The sequence below is a fragment of the Cyprinus carpio genome, chromosome A1, assembly GCF_018340385.1.
Source record: "Cyprinus carpio isolate SPL01 chromosome A1, ASM1834038v1, whole genome shotgun sequence".
Lineage (NCBI taxonomy): Eukaryota > Metazoa > Chordata > Actinopteri > Cypriniformes > Cyprinidae > Cyprinus > Cyprinus carpio.
Genome location: NC_056572.1, coordinates 7,235,613 through 7,253,388, shown reverse-complemented (window position 1 = coordinate 7,253,388; position 17,776 = coordinate 7,235,613). Strand labels below are relative to the sequence as shown.

At 34.5% G+C, this 17,776-nt stretch overlaps 2 protein-coding genes across 2 annotated transcripts in view; both read right to left on the bottom strand.

The window, feature by feature from the left end:
• Positions 1 to 1,579, bottom strand: part of LOC109088128 (short transient receptor potential channel 5) — a 78,070-nt gene extending 76,491 nt beyond the window's left edge. Inside the window, exon 1 of the mRNA XM_042731529.1 lies at positions 699 to 1,579. The gene's annotated coding sequence lies outside the window, so the exon portion shown is untranslated. The remainder of the gene's footprint in view (positions 1 to 698) is intronic.
• A 9,904-nt stretch (positions 1,580 to 11,483) lies between these two features.
• On the bottom strand, positions 11,484 to 14,682 carry LOC109066379 (OX-2 membrane glycoprotein-like). The gene is made up of 5 exons (XM_042731402.1): positions 14,546 to 14,682; positions 14,071 to 14,412; positions 12,885 to 13,184; positions 12,490 to 12,594; positions 11,484 to 12,348 (listed from the first exon to the last, which is right to left on the bottom strand). The coding sequence occupies exons 1-5, from the start codon at positions 14,679 to 14,681 to the stop codon at positions 12,293 to 12,295; spliced, it is 939 nt and encodes a 312-aa protein (XP_042587336.1). The 5' UTR covers position 14,682; the 3' UTR covers positions 11,484 to 12,292.
• Between the last annotated feature and the right edge of the window lie 3,094 nt (positions 14,683 to 17,776).

The window sequence follows — 17,776 nt, the reverse complement described above, 5'->3', positions numbered from 1 at the left end:
ACTAAACAAAGATCAAAATAAATCTGCTACCATCTAGATTGCAAACAACTTTGAATACATCATCATCAACAGTAATATAACATTATTCAGAATGAATATTGTTTTTGTAGTTGTGTTAAAATTATTAATTACTGTATAAAAAAGCAAAAATATAATAATAAAAATCTGTTCTACATATTGGTTATTGGACACTTCAGACATGAAAAATCATCTGTATTGGTATAGTCATCAAAAAGCAATTAGGTGTGATCTCTAAGCTGAACTCAAACCAACACTGCAGCATTAAGCATCCATGCAGCAATCAGGATCATTTAAGATGATGAAATCCCAATACACCATTACAACAAAATATTTAAGTTCTTAGACTTAAAAGACATTTTAAGTAAACTGAACATCAATGTTGTTGTAACTCTTATGCTATGAATCCTTGGTCTCATTGGCTGTCAAATCTCATGAAGCTTCTCCAGTTCATTAACATCTGCATGAAAAACGCTTCATTTACTTTACAGACCACGTTTCCATGGCTAGATGTGTGATTTGTCCATTCTTGTTGACCAAAGGCACGCACTGACACCTGCAGATGTAGGTACGAAGGCGCTTGAGCGCTTTCACTTTTGCGACGCATCAAATGATGCTCGACAAAAGACACGTTAGAACTTCACTGCGAATGTAACGAATCCCCGTATGGCGTCGCTTACCTGATGAGCCTTACTGTGTGGATATTTAATCGCTCCTCGTTATCAAACAAGGGGTCTCTGAGGAGGGTGTTCCGTGGTCTTCTTATGTGGCTGGGGAGTCTGGAATACTATTTATCATTGGCGTACTCACGAGATCCTCATATTCCCCATGTAGAGCCAGTAGAACGCGTGCGGCAAATTCAAGCCTGTTTTCTTTCCTCTATTTTCCTTTCTCACTATCCCACACATGCAGTAAAACGCACAACACACACGCCCCAGTGGGTTCTTCACGCGTAAACGCCATGAGGAGCATTCCTGACTCCAATGCGCATTTCATAGCTCCTATGCGCGCGGCTTACTTCAGTGTATTCAACCCAGCGCAGTTCTTACGCCACAGAAATATTAGGGTTTAGCTAGCAGAAAGCCTGTGTAACCCACATTGCCAACGGACGCTAGATACAGGTGGTTTCGCGAATCTTCGACGTCTTTTTCCAAAAGTGCGGAGCGAGGAATATTTCAAAGGAACAAGTGTGTCTCGCGCTCGTATGGCGGCATCTTGTCTTCATATTGGGCTTCGCGGCAGCTGCAAAGATTCCAGCGTTCGCGCGCTGCGGTTGTCATGGTGTCAAACTGAGGGATGCTGCCGTGGCGCTTGATTCGTGACATCACACAGCCCTTAGAATTGTTACAAGTTTTCTTTTATTGGTAACACCTACGGGGTTCCCTTCTTGTGATTTAATTCTTAAATGTTGGAGTTAGAGATGATTTTGTTACAATATTCCATCTCTTCTAACAATGGAAATTATTCTGTTACAGATCCGTCTGTAAATGAAAATTCTGTCGTCATTTATTCAGCCGTCGTTCCAAATCTATTTTGACTTTTTCATTCTGTAGAACACAAAATATGTTTTGAAGAATGTTTATCCTGTTTTTTGTTTTTTTTCGTTCCACAAAACCAAATAGTGACATGGGGCTGTCAAGGTGCAAAATAAGCCTTAAAAAGTAGTCCTTATGTGTTTTAAGACATCTAAAGCCATACACTACAAATATGTTAGTAATTAAACTATCCTTCTATCCATAATATTGCTTTCTCCAGTGAAAAAGTCGTCTCGTCTGAATCAGGAGAGAAATATGAACAGATCAATCACCGTTTACTAATGAAAACAGATATATCAAATATGTCAGTGAATTTTGATGTGAGAGGACATCAGGGGACAGACTTTTTCACTGCAGGAAGTGTTATTATGGATTATGGACTAGTATTTTATGTGATAAGATGACTTACTCGATTAAAAAAAAAACAGTTCACCCAACAAAGTTGCTGAAAAGCCGACAGCAACGGATTAAAGTTCAAATGTCTTAATTATAGATTTATTTCCTACAAACAAAGCAGCTTTTTGCTTCACAAGACATGAATTGATGGACTGGAGTCGTATGGATTACTTGATTATTGTGATGTTTTTATCAACTGTTTGGTCTCTCATTCTGATGGCACCCATTCACTGCAGAGCATCCTCTGGTGAGCAAGTGATGTAGCCTATTGCTAAATTTCTTCAAATCTGTTCCTCTGAAAAACAAACTCATCTACATTTTGGATGTGAACTATTCCTTTAACTATTCCTTTAACCATTCCTTTAACTATGGTGTTCAGTATCAGAAAGTTTGTTTATTTCTACTTTATTTCTAGTTTTCCTACTTTATTATTTTTTCTGTAATTGTTTGTGAAATTTACTACCAATTTCTGAGTGAAAATGGTTTCTACACCATTTTTTTTCCCTCCAAACATTTAGCTGTTTTGATATTTAGCTGTGGTGATTTCAGGTTTTCAGATTGAATTTGGTCCAGGTAATGTGTGACCCACACATGCTAACTGATTAAAAAAAAAAAAAAATGAAACTGGAGAACTGTTTTACTTCCTGTAAAATGTTACATATTTGATCCTCCAATAAAGAGATTTGTAAAAAATAAAAATAAAAAAATAAAAAATGGCAAGAGATTTCTGTGAAGGTAAGGTATAGGGTTGTGGGTTAGAAAATACAGCCTTTTATTAGATCCACATAAAGACAGTGTAAATGCAAAATCCCCACCTTGACTGAAAAACAAATGTGCTACCTAAATGCAAAATATGAAGCTCCAACTACTTTCTGCATCAACTTTTTCTGTATGAAAACTGTGCTCTCTAGTAAATGCAAGGATTTTTTCTTTCTTTCTATTTTTAGTTGTATTTATGCAAGATTAATTTTGCAATTTGCTGCAGTATTACTTAATTTGGAGAAAGGGATATGTTTTACTAGTGGTTAAATTAAAAATGATTTTGCAATACACTCAATAAGATGAAGACTACTTTAAAGACCTGGTGATTGTTTATCACTGCAGTGAAAGCACCTCCATGCATAAGCACATGAAGGTCCACATGTAGCAGTTGTTTCTGCATAGTTCATCTATTCAAGTAATAATAAATTATGAATTTACTTCACTTCCACAAAGGAACAGGCCATTCTTCCTCCTTACATTTACTGCAAGGCATTGTCCGATCTGAAGAAATTCTACTGAGGTTTCATTATTCATTGATTTTGCTTTGTTGGAAACATGACATACAGACTGTGTCAGATCTACTGGAACTCTACACATATTATTCACTGTGTTCTGTGAATATTATTTGAAAATTCATTTATTTTATTCAGTAGCCCATTCAGTGATTAGGAAGCATGAAGTTACAGTGTCCCTCAGAAGACACCGAAGGCACACTTAAAATGCCTGAATGTCACTGCAGTAAAATTCATATGACTTGATTTTATATTTAGCTAAAGAGAGATTGCATAAGCTTTAATGCAATATACACATTCCCGAAAAGCTCTATAGGATCTTTTATTTGCAAATGCCAGTTTGTTTGCTTTATTCTATGAAACTGGCATATTTGGTATATTATATATGTGTGATTTAAAAGTATTCTTTCTGAAATAACACATATGATCTACACAAATAATATTAAAACATGACTGTCTAAAACATAAACAGTAATAACATTTAAAGGAATCTGGAGTAATTTAGCATTACATCACTTGCTCACCAATTGATCGTCAGCAGTGAATGGGTGCCGTCAGAATGAGAGTTCAAAGAGTTGAAAAAAAAAAAATGACTTCAGTCACCAGTCAGATTGTGAAGATCTTGTGAGGGAAAAAAAATCCTATTATTAAGACATTTTTAACTTCAAACTGTTGCTTCCAGTATATTGTTCAATCTCGTAAAAAATCTTGGGGGAGAATATGCACAATTTGGGGAGAAATTTGAATATGAATTCGGGGAGAAATATGCACAGATCAAACAAACTCACCTACATCTTAGAACTATTCCTTTAAAATAGGGTTCACACTGCCAGGAAACTTTGCATTCATTACATTAAACATCCTGATAATATATTATAGCAATTTATCTACAGTTGGTTGCTACAATCGTTCCTGGAAATGAAAAATTGATGAAGAGCTTAAAATGATTCCACTATAAAAGCAGACACCTACACTACCTCTCTCATTTAATTATGAATGGACAAGCCCTCCATGCTCATTAGACAAAGTAATGTATCTGAACTGCACTTTATGGCTCTATTTAATAATACATTAAACCTGGGTGTAATTTGGATGCATGCAAAGTATGGGGCTAGAAATGGTGGAATGAGATTTTTTTTATCACACTGACATATAATTACAAATGAATGAGAGGTTGAGTGAATGTTTATAGATTTCTCTGAATGACAACCTTAAATACGTATACATGGCAGTGGATTTACACTACCTCCGTCAACAGTGTAGTGAAAAAGTTTAGTGGTCATATTGATAGTTTTAGTCAAACTGCTGCTAAACAATGTGATTTTAAACTTAAGTCAAACAGCAGATGCTCAAAACCTCCCTTTAATTCATGGGTCATTTATAATCTTTGGTGCCTTATGGATATCATAAAATGTAGGTATTTAAAATGACTTTTTGTGTAGCCTAATCATGATAGTGAGATGTAAAATATTTGGTCAAGCTCAGGCAAATAAATTTTAATCTTTTTGGAACAAAATCAATAAAACGAAAGACCAAAAATGTAATGGTTTTAAAGTTTACTTTTTCAAGTAATATCTTCTTTTATACTCCAATAAATTTTAAATGACACTGAATTATTAGTTTTTTTTTTTTTTTTTTTTTACTTCATCAACTAAAAATCTATAATATAAGTGTTGTATTCATGAAAATGTGATAGACAAACCATTATCAACTTCAATATGCTTAAATTTAAATGATATTATGACTAAAACAGCTTTAAAAATTCTGTTGTTCAGCACTATATAAGGCAATAAAACTGTGATCTTTGCTGGGAACAAGAAACGTCACTGAATACCAGGAATGACCTGTATAGTTTTGTGTCCCATTGGTTACTAATAATATGACTGTACTTTTTGGTGGCATCACCAGAGCACTGTAAAACGTATATTCCAACCCTGTATGTGCTGCCAGTAATTTGAAAACAAAAAAAGTAGATTATTTTTCAAGAGACAACTCTTAAATAAGAAAGGTAAGAAAATACAACAGTTGTGAAATATAATCATACTGTATAATGCGAAAGATATAAGAGTCCCTTAAAAGCGCATTTATGTAATCAGGTATAGTCATTTCAGTATTGAATGACCGGCAGAAAATGACGGAGGGGTTTTTTAGTGTTTTCTTCAGAGAAGAATAAATAAAAATGTAATTTCAGAATTACCTGGCATAGTTCTTGGATAAAGTCACCATGAAGAGAGAACTAAACAGGGAGAGAGAGATTGACAGGAAAAGAAAGAGGAAGTCAATGACCGTCTAAGCTGACTAAAGGTTAAATTTGAATATGTGCTTCCTCAAAGGGATAGTTCACCTTCAGTTGTTGGGCCCCATTGACTTGCATAGTGTTTTTTTTTTCTTTTCTTATTATGAAAGTCAATAGGGACCAGCAACTGAAAGTGAACTACCCTTATAAGGCACTAAAGGTCAACCTCTCTGAAGTCGCTGTAAGTTTCCAGTGATAGAGGGTAAAATCCAGTTGTCATCTGCCCCTAACCCCTTCATAATGACCATGAATCATTTTATTCCAAACTCATTTAATAGGTCATCAGACCTTTTTCAGGTTGAGTGTTTTTATGAAATATTGATGTGAAGTTCTCCTCCAACCTGTCATCCTTAGCATTTCAGGCAGAAGTGCAGTGCTCACACAACCTTGGAAGGTTTATTACTGGCCACAAAAGAAGCACCTTTAATTACTTGGTCCATGAGTTAAATTCATCACAGAAAGGAGAGAAATATTATATTCATTATGTTTTCCAGTGACTTCTATAAGACATCTGATATCCAGTAGATGGCAGTATTTCTCTGCTGAGATCAATCCATATCCTCCCAATACATTGGTCTGCATCTAAATCTGCACACTTTTTGCATACCTAAGTAGGTTTTGTTATATGTTTTATTTTTTTAATGACGCATTTACCACGATCAGGATGTAGTTTGATCAAATTTAGCATTTACACTTGCTCACCAATCAATTGATCCTCTGATTGGGTGCTGTCAGAAAGATTTTATCAACTGATAAAATTATCACAATAATCCACACCACTACAGTCCATCAATGAATGTCTTGTGTAGTGAAAAGCTGCGTATTTGTAAGCGTTTTTTGGTAAACTGTTCCTTTAAGCAAGTTGTAAGTTATCCTATTACATATAGTAAAAATTAGGCTATGTATTTTTTGACACTATAAGCACCAAGCAGCAAATAATTGGAATGTTTGAATATGTGGATGAATGCCAATAAGGCATGACTGTAATCATTAAATAATGTTTACTGCTAACTATCTCTTCACTTTGACTTCCCTGTAATTGCAAATGGAATCAGAGAAGTAAAAGCACCCGCTCTCAAATGTGTGAGTCAGTGATGTGTTTGGACAGAGGTTTGGATATTTATGTCCCTGGATATTGACTAGTGGTTCTTCTAGCTGCCTCAAGGCATAGTAGTGATTCACAATACCCATTTTGCTCATATTAGCTGAGGACCTGCACACAAGAGAAACATGAAAGAGTCCCACTGTGATCTCATATACTCATCACTATTAAATAATCATTAAATACACACCTCCTCTCAGCTCTGTCCATCATCAAAGGGAAATTTCCTAATCTTGTCAGATGAATCTGGGCTCTCTTCCCTCAACAAAATCTACATCTTTCTCTTGAATTCACATATCAGTTTTATAGTCTTGAAAACACTGTAAATGAAGGAAGAAAACAAATGCAAAATATATATTTTCCCTAGTGGCAAAAGCAACACATTACCTTCCTGGACATTTTCTCCTACAGGTATGTGTTACAATTAAAGGAATAGTTCACCCCAAAATGAACTTTTGCTGACAGAATGAGAGATCAAACAGCTAATAGAAACATCAGAATCATCCTAGTTATCCACACAACTCCAGTCCATCAGTTAATGTCAGCGGAGACTATGTCAACTAGATGAGCCCAAGGGACAGATCCCCAGCGAAGACTTGAAACCTCAACAGCCATCGGCATAAGACCACGAGAACCAGACGAGTCCTCTCCTCAATCTGACTTGCATTGCAGCCTGGAATTAAACCACACCAAGCAGATTTCGTCTGGCCAGAGGACAAATGGTCCACGACTGACCCTGGTTTCTCCCAAGGTTTTTTTTTTCTCCATTTCTGTCACTGATGGAGTTTTGGTTCCTTGCCACTGTCACCTTTGGCTTTCTTAGTTGGGGACACAATTTTTGGCAATATTGTTGACTTGATTGCACAGACACTATGTGAAGAGAACTGAAGTGAGCTGGATGATGACATCACTGAATCACTTAAAAAACTAACTGTTTTCTATCATCCTTTTGCATTATCAGCACACTTTTTTTGTCATTTAACACTGTAAAGCTGCTTTGACACAATCTGTATTGTATAAAGCACTATATAAATAAAGGTGACTTGACTTGACTAATGTCTTGTGAAGTAAAAATATGTTCTAAACAAATATGTCAGTGAATTTTGATGTGAGAGAACAGCAGGGGACAGACTTTTTCACTGCATGAAGTGTTATTATGGATTATGGACTTGTATTTTAACCGCAAACAACAGTAGGTGATAAGATAAATTACTCGATTAAAGAAACAGTTCACTCATCAATGAAAAGTTGCTGAGAAACCGAAAGCAACGGCTAAAAGTTAAAATGTCTTAATTATAGATTTATTTCCTACAAACATGCAGCTTTTAGCTTCACAAGACATGAATTGATGGACTGGAGTTGTGTGAATTATTGTGATGTTGTTATCAACTGTTTGGTCTCTCATTCTGATGGCACCCATTCACTGCAGAGCATCTTCTGGTGAGCAAGTGATGTATTGCTAAATTTCTTCAAATCTGTTCAACTGGAAAACAAACTAATTTATATTTGGGATGTGAACTATTCCTTTAATATAAACTACGGTGTTTAGTATCAGAAATGTTAAGTTTATTTCTACTTTAATTTTTTTTTTTCTGTAATTATTTGTGAAATTTACTAGCAAATTCTGAATGAAAATTGTTTACACCATTTTTTTCCCCTCCAAACATTTAGCTGTTTTGATATTTAGCTGTGGTGATTTCAGGTTTTCAGATTGAATTTGGTCCAGGTAATGTGTGACCCACACATGCTAAATAATTAAAAATCCAAAAATGGCAAGAGGTTTCTGTGAAGGTAATGTGTGCGGTTTTGGGTCAGAGAATACAAAATGTTGTTAGATCAGTATGAGAACAGTGTAAATGTATGCAAAATCCCCACTGTGACTGAAAAACAAATGTGTTACCTAAATGCAAAATATAAGCTCCAACTACTTTCTACATCAACTCTTTTCTATATGAAAACTGTGCTCTGTAGTAAATGCATTTTTTCTCTTTTTATTTTTAGTTGTATTTTTGCCAGATGAATTTTGAAGAAACAAAGAGAGAGAGAGAGAGAAAGGGTGGTATTATTTATGACTAAAACAGCTTTAAAAAATGTTTTGTTCAGCACTATAAGGCAAAAAAACTTAGATCTTTACTGGGGACAAAAAAGGCAGTGAATGACCTGTATAGGTTTGTGTCCCATTGTTTACTAATATGAATACCAATAGTATTTTTGACTGTACTTTTTGGTGGCATCACCAGAACACTGGTATGTTCGGCCAGTAATCTGAAAACAAAAAAAGTAGATTGTTTTTCAAGACACAACTCTTAAGACAGGCAAGAAAATGCAACAGTCATGAAATATAATCATTATATAATGTGAAATATATATGACTCCTTTAAAAGCTTAGTTACTATAATTAGATATAATCATTTTTGTATTGAGTGACCAGCAGCAAATGATGGAGGGGGTTTTCAGAGTTTTCTTCAGAGAAGAATAAATAAAAATGTAATTTCAGAATTACCTGGCATAGTTTTTAGATAAAGTCACCATGAAGTGAGAACTAAATAGGGAGAGAGAGACTGACAGGAAAAGAAAGAGGAAGTCAATGGACCGTACAAGCTGACTAAAGGTTAACTTCGCATATGTGCTTCCTTAAGGCACTAAAATCCCACCTCTCTCGAAAGTCGCTATAAGTTTCCAGTGATAGAAGGTAAAACCCAGATGTCATCTGTCCCTTAACCCCCTCATAATGACCATGAATCATTTTATTCCAGACTCATGTAATAGGTCATCCGAATTTATTAACTTCAAATATTGATGTTAAGTTCTCCTCCAACCTGTCATCCTTAGCATCAGAAGTGCAGTGCTCACACAACCTCTGCAGGTTTATTATTGGCCACAAAAGAAACACCTTTCATTACGGAGTCCATGAGCTGAAGACGTCAGACATGAGAGAAATATTAGATTACGTTTCCAGTGATTTCTATAAGACATCTGATATCCAGTAGATGGTAGTATTTCTCGCTTGTGATCGATCCAAATCCTCCAAATCCCCTGGTTTGTATTTAAATATGCACCTTTTTTCATGTGTAAGCAGATTTTGTTTTATGTTTTAAATGAAGCACTAATCCAAGGCTTTGGATCAAATCTAGAATACAAGAAAAGTAAAGCTGTTCACGTCGGCGGATTTATAACAGTGCATTTCATATGTTGGTATTACTCCATAGCTTACTGAAAACACAATGAGCGCGTTTACATGCGCGTTCAAGCCGATTATACTCAATTCATGTAAACGCGGTAACCCATTTTCTTTTATCGGAGTAAGGTCATAAATGACGTAAGCATATAAACCGGTCGCAACAGGTAGTTTTCATTAATAATCATTGCTCTGTGATAACTTTGTCCAGTGCTCTTATGGATGTTTTTAGAATGACTTTGTGAAAATGTAACGACTACTAAATAAAATAGCATAGACTTCTTCATTGCTAGTGTTTGTGTATTTAATTTCATTCTGTAACCTACTTGTTCAACAGATCTGTGTGCACAAGTGTTAAATGATACTGTTTTTGATTATGTTGATAACGTTTCTAATAGATAATATTGGGGGCAGCTGTTGCCTAATGGTTAGAGGGTTGGACTTGTAACCCGGAGGTCGCAGGTTCTGGATATAGCTGCCCACTGCTCCGGGTGTGTGTTCACAGTGTGTTCACTTCTCACTGCTGTGTTTGTGCACTTGGATGGGTTAAATGCAGAGCACCCATTCTGAGTATGGGTTACCATACTTGGCAAATGTCACAACTTTCACTTTCATGATATTTTTTGCGTTTCCCTTACCTAATGTGCTATCCTGTCAGCAACAGCTAACATGTCCATGGGCTCTTTTGATAACCGTCAGTTTCAGTGCCGGCGATGCAGTGTTGCCAGATATTATTTCAAAATTATTTCAAATATTTTGCAAATAAGATATACTAATATGGATATCGCTGACCCTAAATTGCAACTTCCCACTCTATTAACTTTCTAAAGTGTCAAATTAAGTGGAAAAGACAAGTCCAAAAACATCTATAATCTATGGATCTGGCAACACGGAGGCTGCGCCCGCGCCCTCAAGATTCGTTCACTCCGCCAGAGACTTGCAGTGATAGTTTTTATACCAAGGACGCTAATTATCCTTGCAAACTGTCTAAACTGAATTATACATGCAGACACTTATATGGTGAACTCAGCTGGCTACAGTTATGATTATATATCACTACATGTGTATCGACAGCTTCCTTTAAACTTTGCAGATGCAGCACTCAAGTCAGACAATCACAGACCACATGACTGCTGAAAAAACAAAAAAGGAGCAAAGTGCTGTTTGAAAGTTTTGAGTTGGTCATTTGAGAGAACAAAAATTCTAAATGAACTTAATTCGGATTTCACTGGAGGTGGTTTGATACTGCAAGTTGTGTTAAATGCAGAATAGGCACATACAGTATTTAGCTACACAGTAGGTTCACCTTGTACAAGATTCATGCCTCAACTTTTACAGCTTTAAATTTTAAGTGTCATTTTCAGCTAAACCAGACAAAGGGCCCCTTTCTGATCACTACTTAAAAAACTTCCTCTTTTTCTTTCAAAATCAGTCACGTATAAGTCAGAATTTTTTTATGACAAGATTTTTAGAACTCTTGTCATATTTTTTTAGTCATGTCATATATATATATATATATATATATATATATATATATATATATATGCATCACATGAATTTGTTGACATGATTTATGTGCCCTATTTTCTGTGTTTTTCCTGTTTTTGTTCTCTCTAATTTTTGGGTTTACACATTTGGTAGAAGTACAGAGTATAGAAATGTTAGTAAGTAATCCAGTCATGAATCCAACAGTTCACATTTTTTAATTCAGTGCAATTGCATAACCTGCATTAACATGTTAGACATATACTGTAACATACATATCACACAGAAATCTTTTCAGAAACAAAAATGTGTTTATCCTTTTATGATTTAATTTACAGTCATTCCTGACATCTAGATACACTTACTTTTAGCAAGCTTGCTGCAGTCAACAAATAAAAATAGTATAAATACTAACAATAGCAGTCATCTCTCTGTACAGCCTTTAGAGTTTCGTGGAGGAAACCACAAAACAGCTTCTGCTTCCATTAATGACATAACTTTCACTTTATTTCACACTGCTGAAAACTAGGTTTCTCAGCCTTTAGCTTATCTGTATTGGGTAACAATATTTTTCTTCCCCAAATCTCTGTCATTGTTCAACACAATACCATACCACAACATCAAGACTTATATAGAGCTTGCATTTCTGAATTTATAAATCACTCAAAAGAAGAAAACGCAATTAAAAACAATTTAGTGTATGGCAGTACATTAATCTGAGTCATAAAGTCCTAATGTATAAGCATGAAAATCTAAAGTTACAGTATGAATATCATCCATCCATATTATTCTCTGTGGTCAAAATACGCTTACATAGTGGTAAAATATTATATATTTAACTGTATTAATGCAATGGAATACTATACAGTAATGTAAACATAAATAAATAAATTAAATAAATACTAGACAGGAAATTCATGATTCCTTTAAGGAACACACAGGCTAGAACCAGGTCATGAGCAAAAGGTCATGAGCAAAATTGCATACTACTATAAGGTAGCTGTAGAGTTAACATTCCTCCTTAAGGGGTTCCTCATAAGTAGATTTTATCCCAAAAGTGGCTCCTTGGGGGGGGGAGAAAAATAAGCAAAATGAAATTATGTATTAAATTATTTTGCCACTGAGATCTATTCTCAAAAGATTACAGTATGTTGGGTTGTATTAGCCTATTTCAACTTGTTGGATAGAGGGATTTTGCTGCTTACTCTTTAGTCTGGTGTGAAAACAGATGACCATAATGACAATAACCACAACAGCCATGATGATGAGGACTGAAACTGTAATGATGTAACTTCTTGGTGTAGCATTCACTGTAAGAAAAAAATAATTAAATATTGAGTTTAATCATTGCAGTTCAAAGTCAAAATCGCAACATAATAAATATATGCCTTAATTGGTTACACTTTTGTCAGGCAATCTAAAAATATGCTTCATGTTGTAACATCTAAATTAACTGGTTGTATTCAATAAAAAAAAGTAATAATAATAAAAAAAAAATTTGCATGACTGAATCAATCTGACTGCATTAGGTAGAAAGTAACAACTGCACATTTTTACAATGTGATTCTATTCGAGCCGATGTCCATGTTGAACCTATTACCTTTAGAATGTACTTTAGGCAAAGTGATTTGGCTGCTCTTCTCCATGCTGTCACTCTGAGCCACACATTCCACGTACTTCCCATGAAACTGTGACAGTGGAAGCGTGAGGTTGCTTGTAATGGTGGTTGAGCTGTCTTTGTTGAGAGTTGTAAAATTACTTGACCTAAAGTTGTCCAGCTCTTTCTCTGCAGATTTCCAGTGGATAGTTGGAGTTGGTTTACCAGTGGCTGAACATGAGACTACAACATCTGGATCAGAACTGAGTGCAGGATTCACTGATGCTGTTATTTCTGAAATACCTGCAAAAATACCAGCAACATAATGAGTTAATTATGTACAATCTTTTAATACTGCAAACACAAAACTATATGGCACTATAAAGAAACATCTTATTATATTTGATTCTTTATTAAGGCATTACTAAATACATAGTATTTGCTTACTGAAATTTTATTTAACAAATACAGTGGATTATTGGCTGCATGCACTCCTTTCATTTTTCCGGAACTGGAAACTGAATTTAAGTTTCAGTTGCATCTTGAGCACATTGTTTGGTGCTGCATTAAGATCCGATTCTTATTATCCAATGACAAATCTCTGAGTATCTTCTGATTCACACCACCATCTTGAATGAGCTTGCTTGTTTTTTTTACTTAGACAACATATACTGCACACTTTTCTGACCAATCAGAGGAGAATGATGCTAGTTGTCACTTCTTATTCCAGTGAATATTTCTCAGGGTAGGTTTACTTTTGACACATAACTTGTGACATAACTTGAAAAACAGCAATTGAGCATTTTCATTGTTATTGCCCTGGAAAAAGCTCATTTATCTCACATCAAATTTGTGTTCTCAGTATGGGGAATATTGCCAAACTACTGTATATGGGGTAAGTTGTCACATTCAGAACCTGCTATTAAACAGCCTATTATATACCAGTAATTGTGAATACAGTCATTTCAAAACTGCAAAATAATTATTTAATAAATCAGTTTTAATATATATATATATATATACCTATATATATATATATATATATATATATATATATATATATATATATATATATATATATATAATTTATAAAATGAAACATTTAAAACATTTGGCAGCCTGCTCCAAATTGACACAATACCTGAGATATAAGCTTTGTGACTTTCATGGTTGCAGGTATTTCGCTTACCTTTAACAGCGAGGCACAAGGTTTGTCGTTTAGGTTGGAATGGATACACTTTGAAGGAACAAATGTAGCAAGCCTCATCTTCAAATGTTGCGTTTTTGATCTCAATGGACGTTGAATTAACTGACGCCGCGGTGAAAGAGACTTTTCCGACATACTGATCATCCACATGTTGTTTGAAGAGCTCGCTGAATGTAGCCAGAGTTTGTACCGGTTCCTGGTCTCGCACCCGCTGCCAGGTGACTTGTTTGACGCCAGACGCGTCTGACAGTGTACAAGAGAATGAAGCATCCTTTCCGAACTTAACAACTGTGTCTCCTCGTGCTATAATTTCTGAAAGATAAGCTGCGAAATGAAAAACAAACAAACAAGTTATTAGGTTACCAACTTTATACAGTTTTATCTCAAAAAGAAATGCGAAATAGAATAAATAGTAAAATAAATATTGAGTAAAAAAATAAGGATTTTCATGACCAACCTCTATTTATGAGGCTTAAAATTAGGATAATCAGACACAACATGTCGAATGTTTGGTAGTATGGTCTGTTTCTAATCAGACACAGCTGCCAGCCTATATAACAACGAAACTGAAAGAAATTCCTATTCAGCGTCATACAGTACGTAGGCTATTTACCGGTTGTAAGAGTAAGCTTCCTTTTAGGGGTTTCCTGCGGTTATAACATGGCACGTGTATAAATGACGGTCTTTTTTGTCTGGAAGTAGTAAAATAAAACTACTCTACATAAAAAATTCAACTCATACCAAATGACTTTAAGAAATTATATAACATTTTTTTCTGAAATGTATTAAATAGGCTATGAATGCAGTGTAGATACGACAGATCAAGGCTACACTCTGGAATAGTCTTCTTGATGATGTTCAGTGTTCAGACACACGCGCTCTGTTTATATCTAGATTAAAGACACATCTCTTTAGCCAAGCATTCACATAATGTTTCTCATAACCTTGTACTTCAGTTAGGCTATATTTGGTCAAATTCACATCATCATTCTTTGCTTGGTTTAAATAGCATATGCCAATTGTTCTCTGTTTGCTTCTGTTTCTGCCATGGGATGGGCAGCCAAGGTAATACACAAGCTTCAGTCTGAATCCAACCTTTACAAAGATCTGAGATGACTGAACACTGAGATGTCGCCAACCCGGAACCAACATACAAAACTACCAAACTTTGCAATAAGTTTGATCGCAACAATCATTGCTGTTAATAGTGTTCGTTTGTTTGAATACATGCCATTAACGGTGTGATTTTTACTGAACATTTCTGCCATATGTACATAGTCACTACTGATAAGCTACTCCTAAATATAATGTAGACATTTTCATGTTAAGCTGCTTTGCAATGATTGTTATCATGAAAAGTGCTATACAAATAAATATGAATTGAATTAAATGTACATGAATGTTAAGCTCCTCCAATCATGTAAAATGAATATAAATAAATCACCTGATTGCCAACTTTACCATCTGAAGTAATTATGAGAATTTCCTGTTTAAAGAAAGATTTTTTTTTTACTCTGGTAGGTAAAATGAGTCATCATTCAATAAATCATCACAGCAATAAATCATCAACGTTAAACAGCAACAGTAGTATTTCCCAGAAAATGAAATAAATGCAGAAATGTATTTTTTTTTTTTTGCTCTCACATAATGTAGCATATTATGGTAAATATTGTGTGTAAGGTCACAAAAATCAGATTCAGCATTCCACACTACTGTATGGTATAATTCCAGTGAGTCTGAGATCTTCATAATATCGATTTTACAGAAAATGATGCAAATATATGTCTGAAATACTAGCAATCTCTCTACTTATTTAAATATGTTAATAATCAATCAAATATTTAATTGTTGAGCAAAGAAAATATTGATACATCAGGAAAAAAAGACAGAAAGAATATTTTGCCTAACATAAAAACATCAGTTTGGTTTTGATTATTATGTCTATCACGCTGAAATCGTGCCTATATCAAATCAAAATCATTATAAACTTTCTTATATACTCACACATCTAAACAAACATCTCAAACAAATCAACAGAAACAGTCTCACACACAGCATGTGAGCACTAAACTATCTCATTCATGTCTTATTGTGCTTAAACCGTCAAATGTACACAAGGTTATGTTAAAAACATGTTGCAAAAACAGTCGGTTATGTCTGTGAAGGTAAACAACTGGGAAAGAAATCACATGTTTATATTAGATGATCTGTGTAAGTGCAGCAGCTTAATATGAATGTAGTACCTATACTGCTGTCTACGCTGTTAATATGACCCAAACAATTAAATAAAAACAGAAATTCACTCACTGCTCTTGACCGAATAACTTCTATAGCTCTAATAAGATGACATTTCTAGCTTGAATACTGCTTTTAAATGCTCTAGCATTAAGATAAACATGGCAGATTGTGTGCTGCTAACTCAGGGCAGGGTCTCTGGCTGCTAATATGGCAGTGTCAGTCAGCAGCCGTGGGCGGGGTCTGAGAAATGTGACATCACACTTCTCAGTAGGGGTGTGACAAGACACTTATCCCACGAGATGAGACGAGACACGAGACTGGGTTCACGAGAACAAGACGAGACAAGATTTTTAAACTTTTTTAAATAAATCCTCAATGATGAAATATATAGGGGGAAATTTGTCTTTTATTTAACTGAAAAACACAAAATGCAAGAAATGTAGGTGCATTTTGAAATCAAATTGTACTTTATGAAATGAAACATCTATTTTAATAAATTTTATGCAGGTATAATCAATATGTAAACACTGCAAAAGGTTTTTGCCACAAACTCAACTGACAGGCAAGTAATTGCACAAAAGTATATAGTATACATAAAAATAAATAATAAACAACACAAATAATATCCCTTTAAAGTAGCAGTCAGTCAAGTTTACTATTTAGTAAACTGATTTCCACTTTAATTAAAAAATATATATATTTTTCCATTTAATTTTTCTCAACTCCTTTTTAATAGTATATACATTTTCACATCAATTTAGTATATAAAGTTTAACAAAAAAAAAAAAACATGTTTAGGGCCCTATGAAATGTTTTATTTCTTCTCACCATATTATTTATATATTTTTATTGTTACCAAATTCTGTGTTTTAGCATGTCTAACTATTTGAATGCATAACACAACTTAATTTATTCATTTTATTTTTTTCTTAAAGTAGCCTTGAGATTTTTTTCCCTCTCAGAAATTCTGTGTTGTGTATTTACATTTTTCTGGTTATCAAATGAAGCCAAACATTAATTTCATAATTTATCATTTAATTATTTTAAATTTAAGCAAACTTTATTTTTTGGCAAACAAAGGGGATTTACAATTAAAATTAAAACATGGAAGAAATGTTGTGTGATTATTCATTTAAAATAATGTTTGTTTCATTTTAGTAGTAGTAATAGTAGTAGTAGTAGTAGGCGTTGTACATTCTATTGTCGTTATTTCATACCAGACTTTTATCTTGATGGGTTGCCGTGAATACCCTTACATTTCTGTGTACTGTATGTGATATGACGCTAGTTTTACTCGAATCAAACAGTAAAATGCTCATGAAGTGACTCTCAGAGCAGTTCTCGGGATGTTTTTCATGTGTTTACGTCCTCATTTAGTGAGACGGCAGACTCCGAAATCACTGCAAGCGTCTCGCACGTCTGCAATACATTAACAGAGACAGGCAGAACA